Source organism: Lethenteron reissneri, unplaced genomic scaffold, assembly GCF_015708825.2.
Source record: "Lethenteron reissneri isolate LAM-NWPU_2019-01 unplaced genomic scaffold, ASM1570882v1 scaffold_1638, whole genome shotgun sequence".
Lineage (NCBI taxonomy): Eukaryota > Metazoa > Chordata > Hyperoartia > Petromyzontiformes > Petromyzontidae > Lethenteron > Lethenteron reissneri.
This window is the reverse complement of record NW_026891375.1, coordinates 2,862,926-2,875,682: the sequence shown is the minus strand read 5'-3', so window position 1 is coordinate 2,875,682 and position 12,757 is coordinate 2,862,926. Positions and strand designations below refer to the sequence as shown.

The 12,757-nt window shown below is 50.0% G+C and overlaps 1 protein-coding gene across 4 annotated transcripts in view; it reads left to right on the top strand.

Moving 5' to 3' along the window:
- The first annotated feature begins 6,811 nt into the window (after positions 1–6,811).
- Positions 6,812–12,757, top strand: part of NMD3 (NMD3 ribosome export adaptor) — a 22,955-nt gene continuing 17,009 nt past the window's right edge. The window contains exons 1-4 of one of the 4 annotated variants that reach the window (XM_061581843.1): positions 6,812–6,890; positions 8,716–8,772; positions 10,780–10,914; positions 11,477–11,573. In XM_061581843.1, coding sequence (XP_061437827.1) covers positions 8,729–8,772; positions 10,780–10,914; positions 11,477–11,573 — 276 coding nt within the window. In that variant the 5' untranslated portion in view covers positions 6,812–6,890; positions 8,716–8,728. The other 3 variants (XM_061581845.1, XM_061581844.1, XM_061581846.1) reach the window with 3 other exon arrangements.

The window sequence follows — 12,757 nt, the reverse complement described above, 5'->3', positions numbered from 1 at the left end:
CCCCATTAAAGTATAATATGCCGTATAAAATATCATTTATTTTCCTCTTATGGGAAACATTCGTTTGGTATACGTCATTTTCGGTATAAGTCCTCCCTACCTTCTGGAACGAATTAACGACGTATACCGAGGTTCCACTGTATCAGCACACTGCCACTCAAGTGGTGAAATGTCGATTTAAAGCTTTCGTGACTGCAGGGATTCATATTCTTGGTTCTTTCGGTAAAGTCATCACGTAGAAGGGAAGTAATAAAATAACAAAACTTAATACAAATTTAATTCTCACGACATTAATAAAAAAAAAACGTGCAATAATGAAAAGGTCAAATGGGTCTGTATGCTGCTTGCGTTGTGACCAAAACGTCGTGAGAATTTTATTTTTAATTTTTTTTATTATTTTTTTTTATTCTTTTCCTTCTACGTGACGTTACCGAAAGACACAAAAAGTCAGACCCCCCCCCCTCAAATATGACGTCACAAAGCTCTGCCCCCCCCCCACAAAACCATATTTCCATTTTGAAAATAAAACACGCTTCAAATCGCTTTAAACTATTGTTGTCATTGTAGTGCGTATTTAATGTGGCGCTGCACTCTGATGTTGTAGGAGAAAACATTTATTTAAAAGTCTATTTAATTAAGTAGAACGTGTTGTCTATATTTATTTAAAGTTGCGCATTTTAATGTGACGTCACATTTCTCAAACCTCCCCCCACCCTCGTCACACATCGTCACAAATGTCTGACGCCCCCCTCCCTCCCCCCAGGTGCGTGACGTCATTTATGGACGGCCCCTAAGATTAAACAAAAGCCAACAAAGTTTGTGCTTCTTCTTGGTTCTTTCGGTAAAGTCACGTGGAAGGGAAATAATAAAATAATAAAAATTAAACATAATAAAATAATTCTCACGACGTTTCGGCCACAACGCAAGCAGCCGTCCTCAGGTGAAAACCAGGTCTGTCGGGGAGACAGCGTCTGAATGAATAAATATTATTTCCCTTCTACGTGATGACTTTACCGAAAGAACCAAGAAGATGAATCCCTGCAGTCACGAAAGCTTTAAATCGAAATTTAACACGACGTAACTACTTCAGCAGTTGTTTTGTTGCTGTGGTTTTTCCCACCTGATGATTATCGCTTGTGTTGCGATCCAAACGTCGTGATCGATTTTATTTTTCTACCCCACGTGACTTTACCGAAAGAAACAGAAACGATGGATTCCTTGCAGTCACGAAAGCTTCAATTATTAAAATCTATTGCCGAACTCCTAAATTATCCCGAAAAGTTGCCTGGGGAAAAAAAATCGAGTTTGCACTGGCCCAATGCACCTGTAGGGAATATGTGAATTTTTGAAAGCCGGGAAGACCCGGGAAAGGCGAGAAATAAATAGTTCAGAGACATCTGCAATCCGAGATCGACCAGTGTAGGGGTAAACATTAATTCTAGATTTAAAGTTTTCGTGACTGCATACAGCAATTTTGCTGTGATGGTTCCACCTGAAGTCACTTTACCGAAAGAACCAAGAAGATGAATCCCTGCAGTCACGAAAGCTTTAACTCGAAATGATTGCTTGTGTTGCGATCGAAACGTCGTGATCGATTTTATTTTTCTACCCTACGTGACTTTACCGAAAGAACCAAAGAGTATGGATTCCTGCAGTCACGAAAGCTTCAAATCAAGATTTTATCAGGTGTAAACCTTTTTATAAATGGCACAGTTATAAAACCAGAAGATAGTTGTAGTTTTTTTTAAACAAAGGTAGTGAAGCGATAACGACGGTACTCTGCCGTTCCGTGTTTTCGTCATCCAGGTCAAATGGTGTCATCAAAATAACATTACCCCACTTTCATGTGAACGTCACACATCAAGCTGTAGATTCAGAAATGTGCATGGCACGCTGCGTAAAAGTGAGAGTAGGGTGAGTTCAACATCTGAGTTGTGGACATGTTCAACAGCATACATCTATAATCAACGTTTTTGGGTTTAGATCGCCGCATTATTTATAAATGTGTCGTAACCCTCCACCACCCGACACGGCCAATCAGTAAAAAAGTGTCACGTTGACACAAGACAAAATAGTTCACCGCTTTAGCCCACCACCGGTGTGTTGAAGCGTGAAACCACAACATTCACAAAAAAAATTCCCCCGTATTTCAGGTATGAACCTGAAAACTCAATTTCACCTGTACAAGAATGCGCGGTAAACCGTATGGGTTGACAGGTATGGGAAGTTTCGATTTAAAGCTTTCGTGACTTTAGGGATTCATCTTCTTGGTTCTTTCGGTAAAGTCACGTAGAAGGGAGGACGGCTGCTTGCGTTGTAGCCGAAACGTCGTGAGTATGATTTTATTATGTTTTATTTTTATTATTTTATTATTTCCCTTTTACGTGACTTCACCAAAAGAATCAAGAAGAGGTATGGGAAGGTTGTTGTTATGTGGCTCACTAACCCTGGGCAGCCCCAATACGCAGTGAGAGGGCTGGGCCGTCATTAACCAAGGATCTTGTAACGTGAATGCCATTCCTTCACCGGTGGTGCCATCTGTTGGGGTGGTGCCATCTGATGGTGTGGTATCATCTGGTGGTGCCATGTGGGTGTGGTGCCATCCTCGTGAACGCCTGGAGTGTGCTGATGCTGAACCTGGAGTGTGCCACTAAAGATGTGTTGTCTTACCATCAGCCCCATGAAGACTAAGCACCTTTTCTTGGTTCTTTCGGTAAAGTCACGTAGAATGGAAACAATAAAATAATAAAAATAAAACATAATAAAATAATTCTCACGACGTTTCTCGACAGACCTGTTCTTCACCTGAGGACGGCTGCTTGTGTTGTGGCCGAAACGTCGTGAGAATTGTATTTTATTATGTTTTATTTTTATTATTTTATTACTTCCCTTCTACGTGGTGACTTTACCGAAAGAACCAAGAAGATGAATCCCTGCAGTCACGAAAGCTTTAAATCGAAACTAAGCACCTGCCTCGGTATTTTGTGCCACCAAACACTCAACCTCCTCAGCTCCCCATTAGTGATGGGGCAGTTGTGGAGAGAGTGGAGAGTTTCCCATACCTGGGCAGTGTGCTCATGACCAGCTCCGGTTTGGTAGCAGAGGTCTCATTCCAAATCAGTCGAGCGGCAATATATTTTCATCGGCTGCGTAATGCTGTGTGGAAGCTACCTGGTCTGCCGCTCCGCACAAATCTTCGGATCTTATACACCATTGGAACCTAATTTACCAGTAAAAAATATGATAATTTTTTTTTACCCTTTTATCTGGCAACAAAACTCACACCTTTTTTATAAGGAGTCATGTTTGCATAGACCACAATACCTGCAGTCATAATGCAAACAAAAAACACAACTCTAATCATGTATGCACTGTCCTTGAAGTTGATTGGTCCCCACCCGAGACAGCTTTCCTTAGAGCCTAGTCCAGGGTTGCGATTTCCGCACCAATTTCCGCAAACATGCTGTTTTCGACCGCATTTTGCGATAGTTTCTGTGACCCTCTTCCGCACAAATTTCCGCAATTTGCGGTGATTCCTGTGAAGACTTCCGCAAATCGTGACTTCGATTCCCGCCTTTCTCGGTGCCGTACTCGCGCGGTTGGCGCACATATCTTGCGTATGCCCATTTGGCTCTGCTGACTTCTGGAAAAAACGATATGTATATATGAACTATGGATTCCTGCATTCAGACAGCGTTGTTGGTGCGCACGAACTGTGAAAAAATCAATGAGAGCCGCGAGCTCTTGTGCGTCGAAGTACTTGTCGATGCCGTCGATGAAGCACACTTGCCACAAGTACACGACGCCACCGTTGACATGTTTGTCGCCGATAGGAATCCCTACGGTTGCATCTTTCCGGATCGACGCAACCCCCGGCGCTGTGCTCAGGCCCTTTTGCCCAGCCCCATGATGTCTCCTAGCGTCTGCCATTAGGAGCCCTCGCAGTACTCGTAGCGACAAAGGAAAAACAAAAAACTGTAGCATTTTCTTTATTCATATTCTGTCGATATGCAAAACTATTCATCGTCGCTCAGATTGCAGCGCGTTGGGAAATCCACTGGTAATTTTGGCCAAGCGCTCAGATACCCACGCTGTTTTCGATACGCTCAGATACACACGCGTTTCCGCTCAGGTAATATCCTCGTCCAGCGTACGCTCATTTGCCTCTGTCGTAGCTACTTTATACCTCCTGCGAATATATACACTTTACTGCTAACGATTAAAACTTTGGCGCACAGGTCGGTCGGCTGTGAGAGGGCTTTCTCTCTGCAAAACAACATCAAGCCCGAGGAGTGGTTGCTCCTCTCGTGCAAGCAGTTGAACGCGCTTATAGTTTGCGCCCGCGACAAGCCAAAACTCAGCATCTTTCACGCCGAAGACGACATGAAGCGCTGGAAGAATGCGAAGAAGTGAAAGTACATGTGCTCGTAATCACGGCTCCGCATTTGAATAAAGTATGTGGTTCTTGTGCGGAAATGCGGAAATCATATATTCATTCCAATCAGTAACTCAAAGCCCTACGTGATGCTGGGCCTTGCATGTATCCTTTCCAATAGAACGCATTAACGTGTTGTTAAAAGCGCGCGGTCATAGGAGTAGTCTTTCCACCGTTTGCGGTTGACTTTAGCAAAAATGCGGGAAAATTTGAACCCTCCTTCCGCATTTTCCATGCGGAAATCGCAACCCTGGCCTAGTCTCACATGGTGTTGGACCAGATGACACCAACACCATGTGAGACTAGGCTCTAAGGAAAGCTGTCTCGGGTGTGGACCAATCAACTTCAAGGACAGTACATACATTATCAGAGTTGTGTTTTTTGTTTGCATTATGACTGCAGGTATTGTGGTCTATGCAAACATGACTCCTCGTAAAAAAAGGTGTCAGTTTTGTTGCCAGATAGAAGGGTAAAAAACCAATTATCTTTGGGTCTTCTCGGCCACGATCATACCGGCGGTGTCAAGATCTGCCTCTATGGAGGAGGAGAATGCTCATGAAGGACGCTACTGGGTAGATGGAGGCAGTCGTCCTCCAGCAACAATGGAAGGCAGAGAGAGGAGCGACGCTCACAACAACGAGCGGAGCGCCGGGCAGCTAAAATGCAGCAAGTTGGCACAGTAGGAGGTACAGCCGGTTCATCTAGCAGTCATCTCAGTCAGCCAACCCATGGTACCTGCAGGGTCTGTCCCGAGACCTGCTGTCAGCGAGCCTTAGACACTTCACGTGGCCTCAAGGTGCACCCAGCCTGGCACAGACGCCGCGGTGACGTCACCGCCACTTCGTGGCGAATGGTGGTTGATGGTATTGGTGCCATCTGGTGGTGTGGTGCCATCTCGTGGTGCCATCTGGTAGCATTTGTGCCATCTGGTGGTGTGGCACATTCGGGTCGTATCGGTGCCATCTGGTGGTGCCATCTCGTGGTATTGGTGCCATCTGGTGGTGGTGCCATCTGGTGGTGCCCCATCTGGTGGTGCCATCTCTTGGTATTGGTGCCATCTGGTGGTGCCATCTCGTGGTATTGGTGCCATCTGGTGGTGGTGCCATCTGGTGGTGCCATCTCTTGGTATTGGTGCCATCTGGTGGTGCCATCTCGTGGTATTGGTGCCATCTGGTGGTGCCCCATCTGGTGGTGCCATCTCTTGGTATTGGTGCCATTTGGTGGTGCCATCTGGTAGTGCTATCTGGTAGTGCCATCTGGTGGTGCCAACTCTTGGTATTGGTGCCATCTGGTGGTGCCATCTGGTGGTGCCATCTGGTGGTGGTGCCATCTGGTGGTGCCATCTGGTGGTGCCATCTGGTGGTGGTGCCATCTGGTAGTGCCATCTGGTGGTGCCAACTCTTGGTATTGGTGCCATCTGGTGGTGACATCTAGTGGTGCCATCTGGTGGTGCCATCTGGTGGTGCCATCTCTTGGTATTGGTGCCATCTGGTGGTGCCATGTTGGGTGTGGTGCCATCTGGTGGTGCCATCTGGTTGGTGCCCCAGCTGGTGGTGCCATCTGGTGGTGGTGCCATCTGGTGGTGCCATCTGGTGGTGCCATCTGGTTGGTGCCCCAGCTGGTGGTGCCATCTGGTGGTGGTGCCATCTGGTGGTGCCATCTGGTGGTGCCATCTGGTTGGTACCCCAGCTGGTGGTGCCATCTGGTGGTGGTGCCATCTGGTGGTAGTGCCATCTGGTGGTGCCATCTGGTGGTGCCATCTGGTTGGTACCCCATCTGGTGGTGCCATCTGGTGGTGCCATCTGGTTGGTACCCCATCTGGTGGTGCCATCTGGTGGTGCCATCTGGTGGTGCCATCTGGTTGGTACCCCATCTGGTGGTGCCATCTGGTGGTGGTGCCATCTGGTGGTGGTGCCATCTGGTGGTGGTGCCATCTGGTGGTGCCATCTGGTGGTATTGGTGCCATCTGGTTGGTACCCCATCTGGTGGTGCCATCTGGTGGTGCCATCTGGTGGTGTTGGTGCCATCTGGTGGTGTTGGTGCCATCTGGTGGTGCCATCTGGTGGCCACTCGCAGTGCTGCGCCTTTAACGCAACCACCCGAGGCATGGCCAACCTGTTGAATCGATTCCTTCACTTTAAATACAAACTGCCAGTGATCAACACCGATTCCTAATAAGGCCTTATTAGCATTTACCCTCGACCTACAAATCGATTCTGTTACCCGCCATCCGATTCTCTCTCCGCCAATGCGTTTCCGACGCGCGGGAATCGACCGGCCAGAACTTTCGGGATAGATCGATTCCGAATCTCGCAACGCATCGCAACACGACGAAGGAATCGACAGCGCGCAATTTTCGTCTTAACTTAGGAATCGATTGGAATCGATCCGCCTTCCTCCCATCCCTGTGGTCGTGGCACGTGTCATAGACTCAGCGCGGTGTGTGGGCCGAGTTGTAAGTCGTCCATTCCTTCCACCTCTTCCACCTCCTCTTCCTCTCCTCATCGGGGGTGAAGAGGCGGCGCCAGGGGACCCGAACGCCCCGGTGTCCTGTCGCGGAAAGACCCCGCGCCGATCGGTAGCGTTGTCGCGTTGCGCGGTGCTAGTAGGCCGCGCTCGGGCCCTGCGGCCTTGCCTGGATCGGTCGCGGGGTTTTGGTGACGGGGAGCGGCAGGGGTGAGGGGGGTGTGCCGGTCCGGACTTTGAGATATTTAAAAGGGCACCACGGGATGAACAATAAGGCCTGGATTGGTCTGTAAGAAGGTAGGGCACTGATAAGGGGTTGACAGGTTTGTTCTATAAACTACACACCACTATACACTCCTATAGCATACTTTACACTACACACTATCATACACTACACTATACACTACAATACTTTATAGTACACTATACACACCTCTACACTACTATACACTCCTATAGCATACTTTACACTACACTATACACTACTATACACTCCTATACACTACATATCATACTACTGTACTGTATACAGTACACTATACACTACTATACGCTAATATACACTACTATACACTACAATACTATACAGTATTATACACTACTATACCCTACACTATACACTACTTTACACTTTACTACTATACACTACAATATACACTTCACTATACACTACACTATACACTCCAGTACTTTACACTTTACTACTATACTACAATATACACTTCACTATACACTACACTTTACACTACACTATACACTACTATACCCTACACTATACACTATCATAGCTGTCAACCCATACGGTATACTCCGTATTCTTGTACAGGGGAAAAAACTATAGACAGACATATAAGCAGACAGATATCACCAAGATACATCTATAGGTTTTCTGGTTAGAATTTTTTTGTTGCTATTTCATTTATACCTGATGATGATTGCTTGTGTTGCAATCGAAACGTCGTGATTTTTATTTTATTTTAATGTTTTACCTACGTGACTTTACCGAAAAAACCTAAGAATATGAATCCTTGCAGTCACGAAAGCTTCAAATCTAGAATTGTATTGGTTTAGCCATGGTTTAGCAAAACATGACTTTAAACCCCCCGCCAAACCTCCTACGCATTTCACAAGTAGTACTAGTCGCATATCTGCATTTCCCATAAATATGCTAAATTCCTCTTGATATGCAAAGTCTTTTGTCAAGGCGCTCTTCCTCCTCTCTCCCAGCTTAAATAGACACTCCAACCCCAGGACGTGTCATTTAGACGCTGTCTCATCGACAGACCTGTCCTTCACCTGAGGACGGCTGCTTGTGTTGTGGCCGAAACGTCGTGAGAATTATTTTAATATGTTTTATTTTTATAATTTTATTATTTCCATTCTACGTGACTTTACCGAAAGAACCAAGAAGATGGTTTAGCCATGTTTGTTGTAGTGCAGAGTTAGACTGATGGCCTTAAAGTTGTCATGTGGTTGTTGTTGTTGTTTGACTTGCATCCCACTGGGATTTTTGCACGCAGCGTTGGTGTACACGGTGCCTTTTTTTCTGCAAAATTTTGCTGTCTTTTCTTGGATTTTCTGTTTGCACTCAGCCACATATTCACTTTAAGATGTTTTTTTGTTCATGTTTTTGTTTGTTGCAATTGCACCCGATTCAAGAGCCGAATGGCTCACAGGGCTACGCCTAATACATGAAACTTGTGTGTCGTGACGGGCGATGGAGACTCGCGTTCTACCGATTCCTGCCCCAGTCGAACGATGTCCGTAAACGCCGCCTCCTCTTCACCGCCGCGTCTCTCCGCGTGTCTCCACAGGCTCTTCACGGTCATGGAGTACCTTGGAGAGCAGACCCAGGGCAGTCAGGGGAAAATGTGAGCATCTTCTTGTGTGTGTGTGGGGGGGAAGCGGTAGTGTAGTAGCGGTGAACCCGGGCAAATGAGCCGAGTGTGTGTTTGTGTGGGTGTGTTTGTCTTTGTGTGGGTGTGTGACGATTATCTGAACCGGTCCCGGGCCTGCCCTAGGTCGACTCAGCCTCAAATGAGTACCTGGTGCGGTGTGTAAACATTGCCACTGTTGCGGCCTTCATAGATGCTCGCTAATAGCACTTGCCCCTACAGTCTGTTAAGGCTATATGGGGGATCTTTGTGTTTGTGTGTGTGTTTGTGTGTGTGGGTGTGTTTGTTTGTGTGTGTTTCTGTGTGTTTGTGTGTGTTGGTGTTTGTTTGTGTGAGTGTGTTTCTGTGTGTGTGTCCGTGTGTCTGTGTGTGGTAGTGTAGTTGGTCAGTGCTACGCTACAAACCCAGCGACCCGAGTTCGATTCCTGTTCACGGTCAGCATCCGTGGACGGTTATCTGAACCGGTCCTGGGCCTCCCCTCGGTCGACTCAGCCTCAAATGAGTACCTGGTGTAGCGGTGTAGTGTAGTGAACATCGCCGCTAGGGAGACAAAGACGACCGGGCGAGCGTGGTGCTGGCCACCCACCCCCTCGTGTACCGTTCCGGCCTTCATAGGTGCTCGCTAACAGCACTTGCCCCAGCAGTCTGTTAAGGCTATATGGGGGATATTTATCTTTGTACGTGCGTCTTTAGTGGGCGCGGTGGCATTGGCCACCCACCCCTCCCCCCGTGTTGCGACATTGCCGGTGGCCTTCATAGACGCTGCTGCTTAATCGCTAACAGCACTTGCCCCGAAAGTATGTTTAAGGCTATGCGGGGGATCTTTATCTTTGTACGTGCGTCTTGAGTGGGCGTGGTGGCGTTGGCCACCCACCCGTTCCCTCCCCCCACGGTGGCCTTCATAGACGCTCCTGCTTAATCGCTAACAGCACTTTCCCCAAAAGTATGTTAAGGCTACAGGGACTGGACGACCTTTGACCTTTTGAACGGATGCATTAGAATGCTGCGCTCATCACACTCGAGGTGCTGATCCCACGTGAACCACTAAGCCTCCTCGCTGGTCACGTCAAGGGGCACGAACCATCGTCGCTGGAAACTGTCTGGCACGTCGGACAAAGACGGTGGTCTTCGCAGCGCGGCGCTTTCGTGGCCGTCTGGAACGCGCTCTTCCGATTATTAGAAATCCACCGGGGGAGCTGTGATGAGCTTTTAAATCGTCAGCGAAATTGACAAACGCATTTCTTCAGAGCTACTGCTGTTGTTGTTATTCTTAGGTTTTTTCCGGTAAAGTCACGTAGGTAAAAAGTTTAAATGAATACAAATAAAATAAAAAATTAACCCGTAAATACAAAGTTTTTCACTATAAATCCTTTATATGCGCGGCATCGGTTTTATTTTATTATTCATTTCTGTTTTTCTTGAGTAAGAGTTTCATTTTTATCACATTGGTATTTTAAATTAAATATGAAAAAAAAATTTTCCTAATAAGTGGAATATTTTGGAAAAAAATTTTCACGAAAATAAATTGTCACGCACAACGAGTCTGTGTGCAAAATGTCAGCTCGATTGGATCACGTGAAGTGGGTTAAAAAAGACCGAAAGATTTGCACGGTCCTAAGCAAGCAAGTGAACTTAATATAAAGGATTTAAAAATCACGACGTTTCGGAGGGAACACAAGCTTCCGTCTTCAGGTGGAGCAGTCACAGCACGATAGCTGTATCAAGTGAGAGAAATACAAAGAACACAGTATTTGTATATATACTGGTTGAGGGTGGGAGGAGCCAAGGTAGTCCCTGAATATTATTTTTGTGAGGTTCGGTGCGGCTGAAGCCGCTATTAGGAATGAGCCTTTGTTGTGTAAACTAGGTGCGGCTGTTGTTGTTGTCGTGTTCAGTTTGTTGTCGACGCACCTCCAGATTTAGCTACGTGCGGTGCGAGAGAAGCTGAGCGCGTGTGCGTGCGTGCGTGTCTGTGCGCCGCAGCCTGTGTTGCCAGTGCGGGGTGCCCATCGCGCCCAACGCCGCCAACACCTGCGTCTCCTGCCTGCGCACCCAGGTGGACATCACCGAGGGGATCCCCAAGCAGGGCTCCGTCTACTTCTGCAAGCAATGCGAGCGGTGAGTTCGTGAATATCGCTGAGACTCTGAGCCAACGCTCGGGACCTCACTCCGACCCGCCCCGGGTACACATCCGCGTTCGAGCTGCCCGCGATTGTTTGAAAAGCTGGCTGCTCCGAACCAGAGGTCGCAAACGGGTTTTGATTCCTTACCCGTACCCGTACCTGGCCGCACCAGGGTCGCAAATGGGTACCCGTACCCGGCCGTACCCGTACCCTACCTGTACCCGGCTGGGTACGGGTAGGGTACGGGTATCGGGTACCCGATTGCGACCTCTGGGATGAAGCCATGTTGCAGGCGCGGGTGGGTTGATTCTAGGAACTAGAATTGTGAGAAGAGACACAAGACGTTGGGAAATGAGTGACAAACGGTGCTGAAGGCCTCGTGCTGAAGGCCTCGTGCCGAAGGCCTCGTGATGAAGGCCTCGTGCTGAAGGCCTCGTGCTGAAGGCCTCGTGCTGAAGGCCCCGTGCTGAAGGCCTCGTGCTGAAGGCCTCGTGCTGAAGGCCTCGTGCTGAAGGCCCCGTGCTGAAGGAAGGCCTCTGTCTGTGTGCGGCCCGCAGCTACCTGCAGCCGCCCGGCACGTGGGTGCACTGTGCGCTGGAGTCACGTGAGCTGCTTGCGCTCTGTCTCAAGAAGCTCAAGGGGCCCCTGAGCAAGGTGAGGGTGGGTGAGGGTGGGTGGTGAGCATGGGTGGGTGAGCGTGGGTGGGTGAGCGTGGGTGGGCGTTGGTGAGCGAGCGTTGGTGGGTGGGGGGGTGGTGAGCGTGGGTGAGCGTTGGTGGGTGATCGTTGGTGGGTGGGGGGGGGGGTGAGCGTAGGTGAGCGTTGGTGGGTGGGGGAGGGTGGTGAGCATTGGTGAGCGTTGGTGGGTGAGCGTTGGTGGGTGGGGGGGGGGGGTGAGCGTGGGTGAGCTTTGGTGGGTGGGGGGGTGGTGAGCATTGGTGAGCGTTGGTGGGTGGGGGGGGGGGGGGGTGAGCATGGGTGAGCTTTGGTTGGTGGGCGGGCGAGGGAGCGTGGGTGGACGGGTAGGTGAGCGTGGGTGGGCGGGTAGGTGAGCGTGGGTGGGCAGGTGAGCGTGGGTGGGTGAGTGAGTGAGCGTGGGTGGGCGGGTAGGTGAGCGTGGGTGGGCGGGTAGGTGAGCGTGGGTGGGCGGGTAGGTGAGCGTGGGTGGGCGGGTAGGTGAGCGTGGGTGGGTGAGTGAGTGAGCGTGGGTGGGCGGGTAGGTGAGCGTGGGTGGGCGGGTAGGTGAGGCGTGGGTGGGCGGGTAGGTGAGCGTGGGTGGGCAAGTAGGTGAGCGTGGGTGGGCGGGTAGGTGAGCGTGGGTGGGCGGGTAGGTGAGCGTGGGTGGGCGGGTAGGTGAGCGTGGGTGGGCGGGTAGGTGAGCGTGGGTGGGTGAGTGAGTGAGCGTGGGTGGGCGGGTAGGTGAGCGTGGGTGGGCGGGTAGGTGAGCGTGGGTGGGCGGGTAGGTGAGGTGGTTGGGCTGAGTGAGTGGGTGGGCGGGTAGGTGAGCGTGGGTGGGCGGTAGGTGAGCGTGGGTGGGCAAGTAGGTGAGCGTGGGTGGGCGGGTAGGTGAGCGTGGGTGGGCGGGTAGGTGAGCGTGGGTGGGCGGGTAGGTGAGCGTGGGTGGGCGGGTAGGTGAGCGTGGGTGGGCGGGTAGGTGAGCGTGGGTGGGGCGGGTAGGTGAGCGTGGGTGGGTGAGTGAGTGAGCGTGGGTGGGCGGGTAGGTGAGCGTGGGTGGGCGGGTAGGTGAGCGTGGGTGGGCGGGTAGGTGAGCGTGGTTGGGCGAGTGAGTGAGCGTGGGTGGGCGGGTAGGTGAGCGTGGGTGGGCGGGTAGGTGAGCGT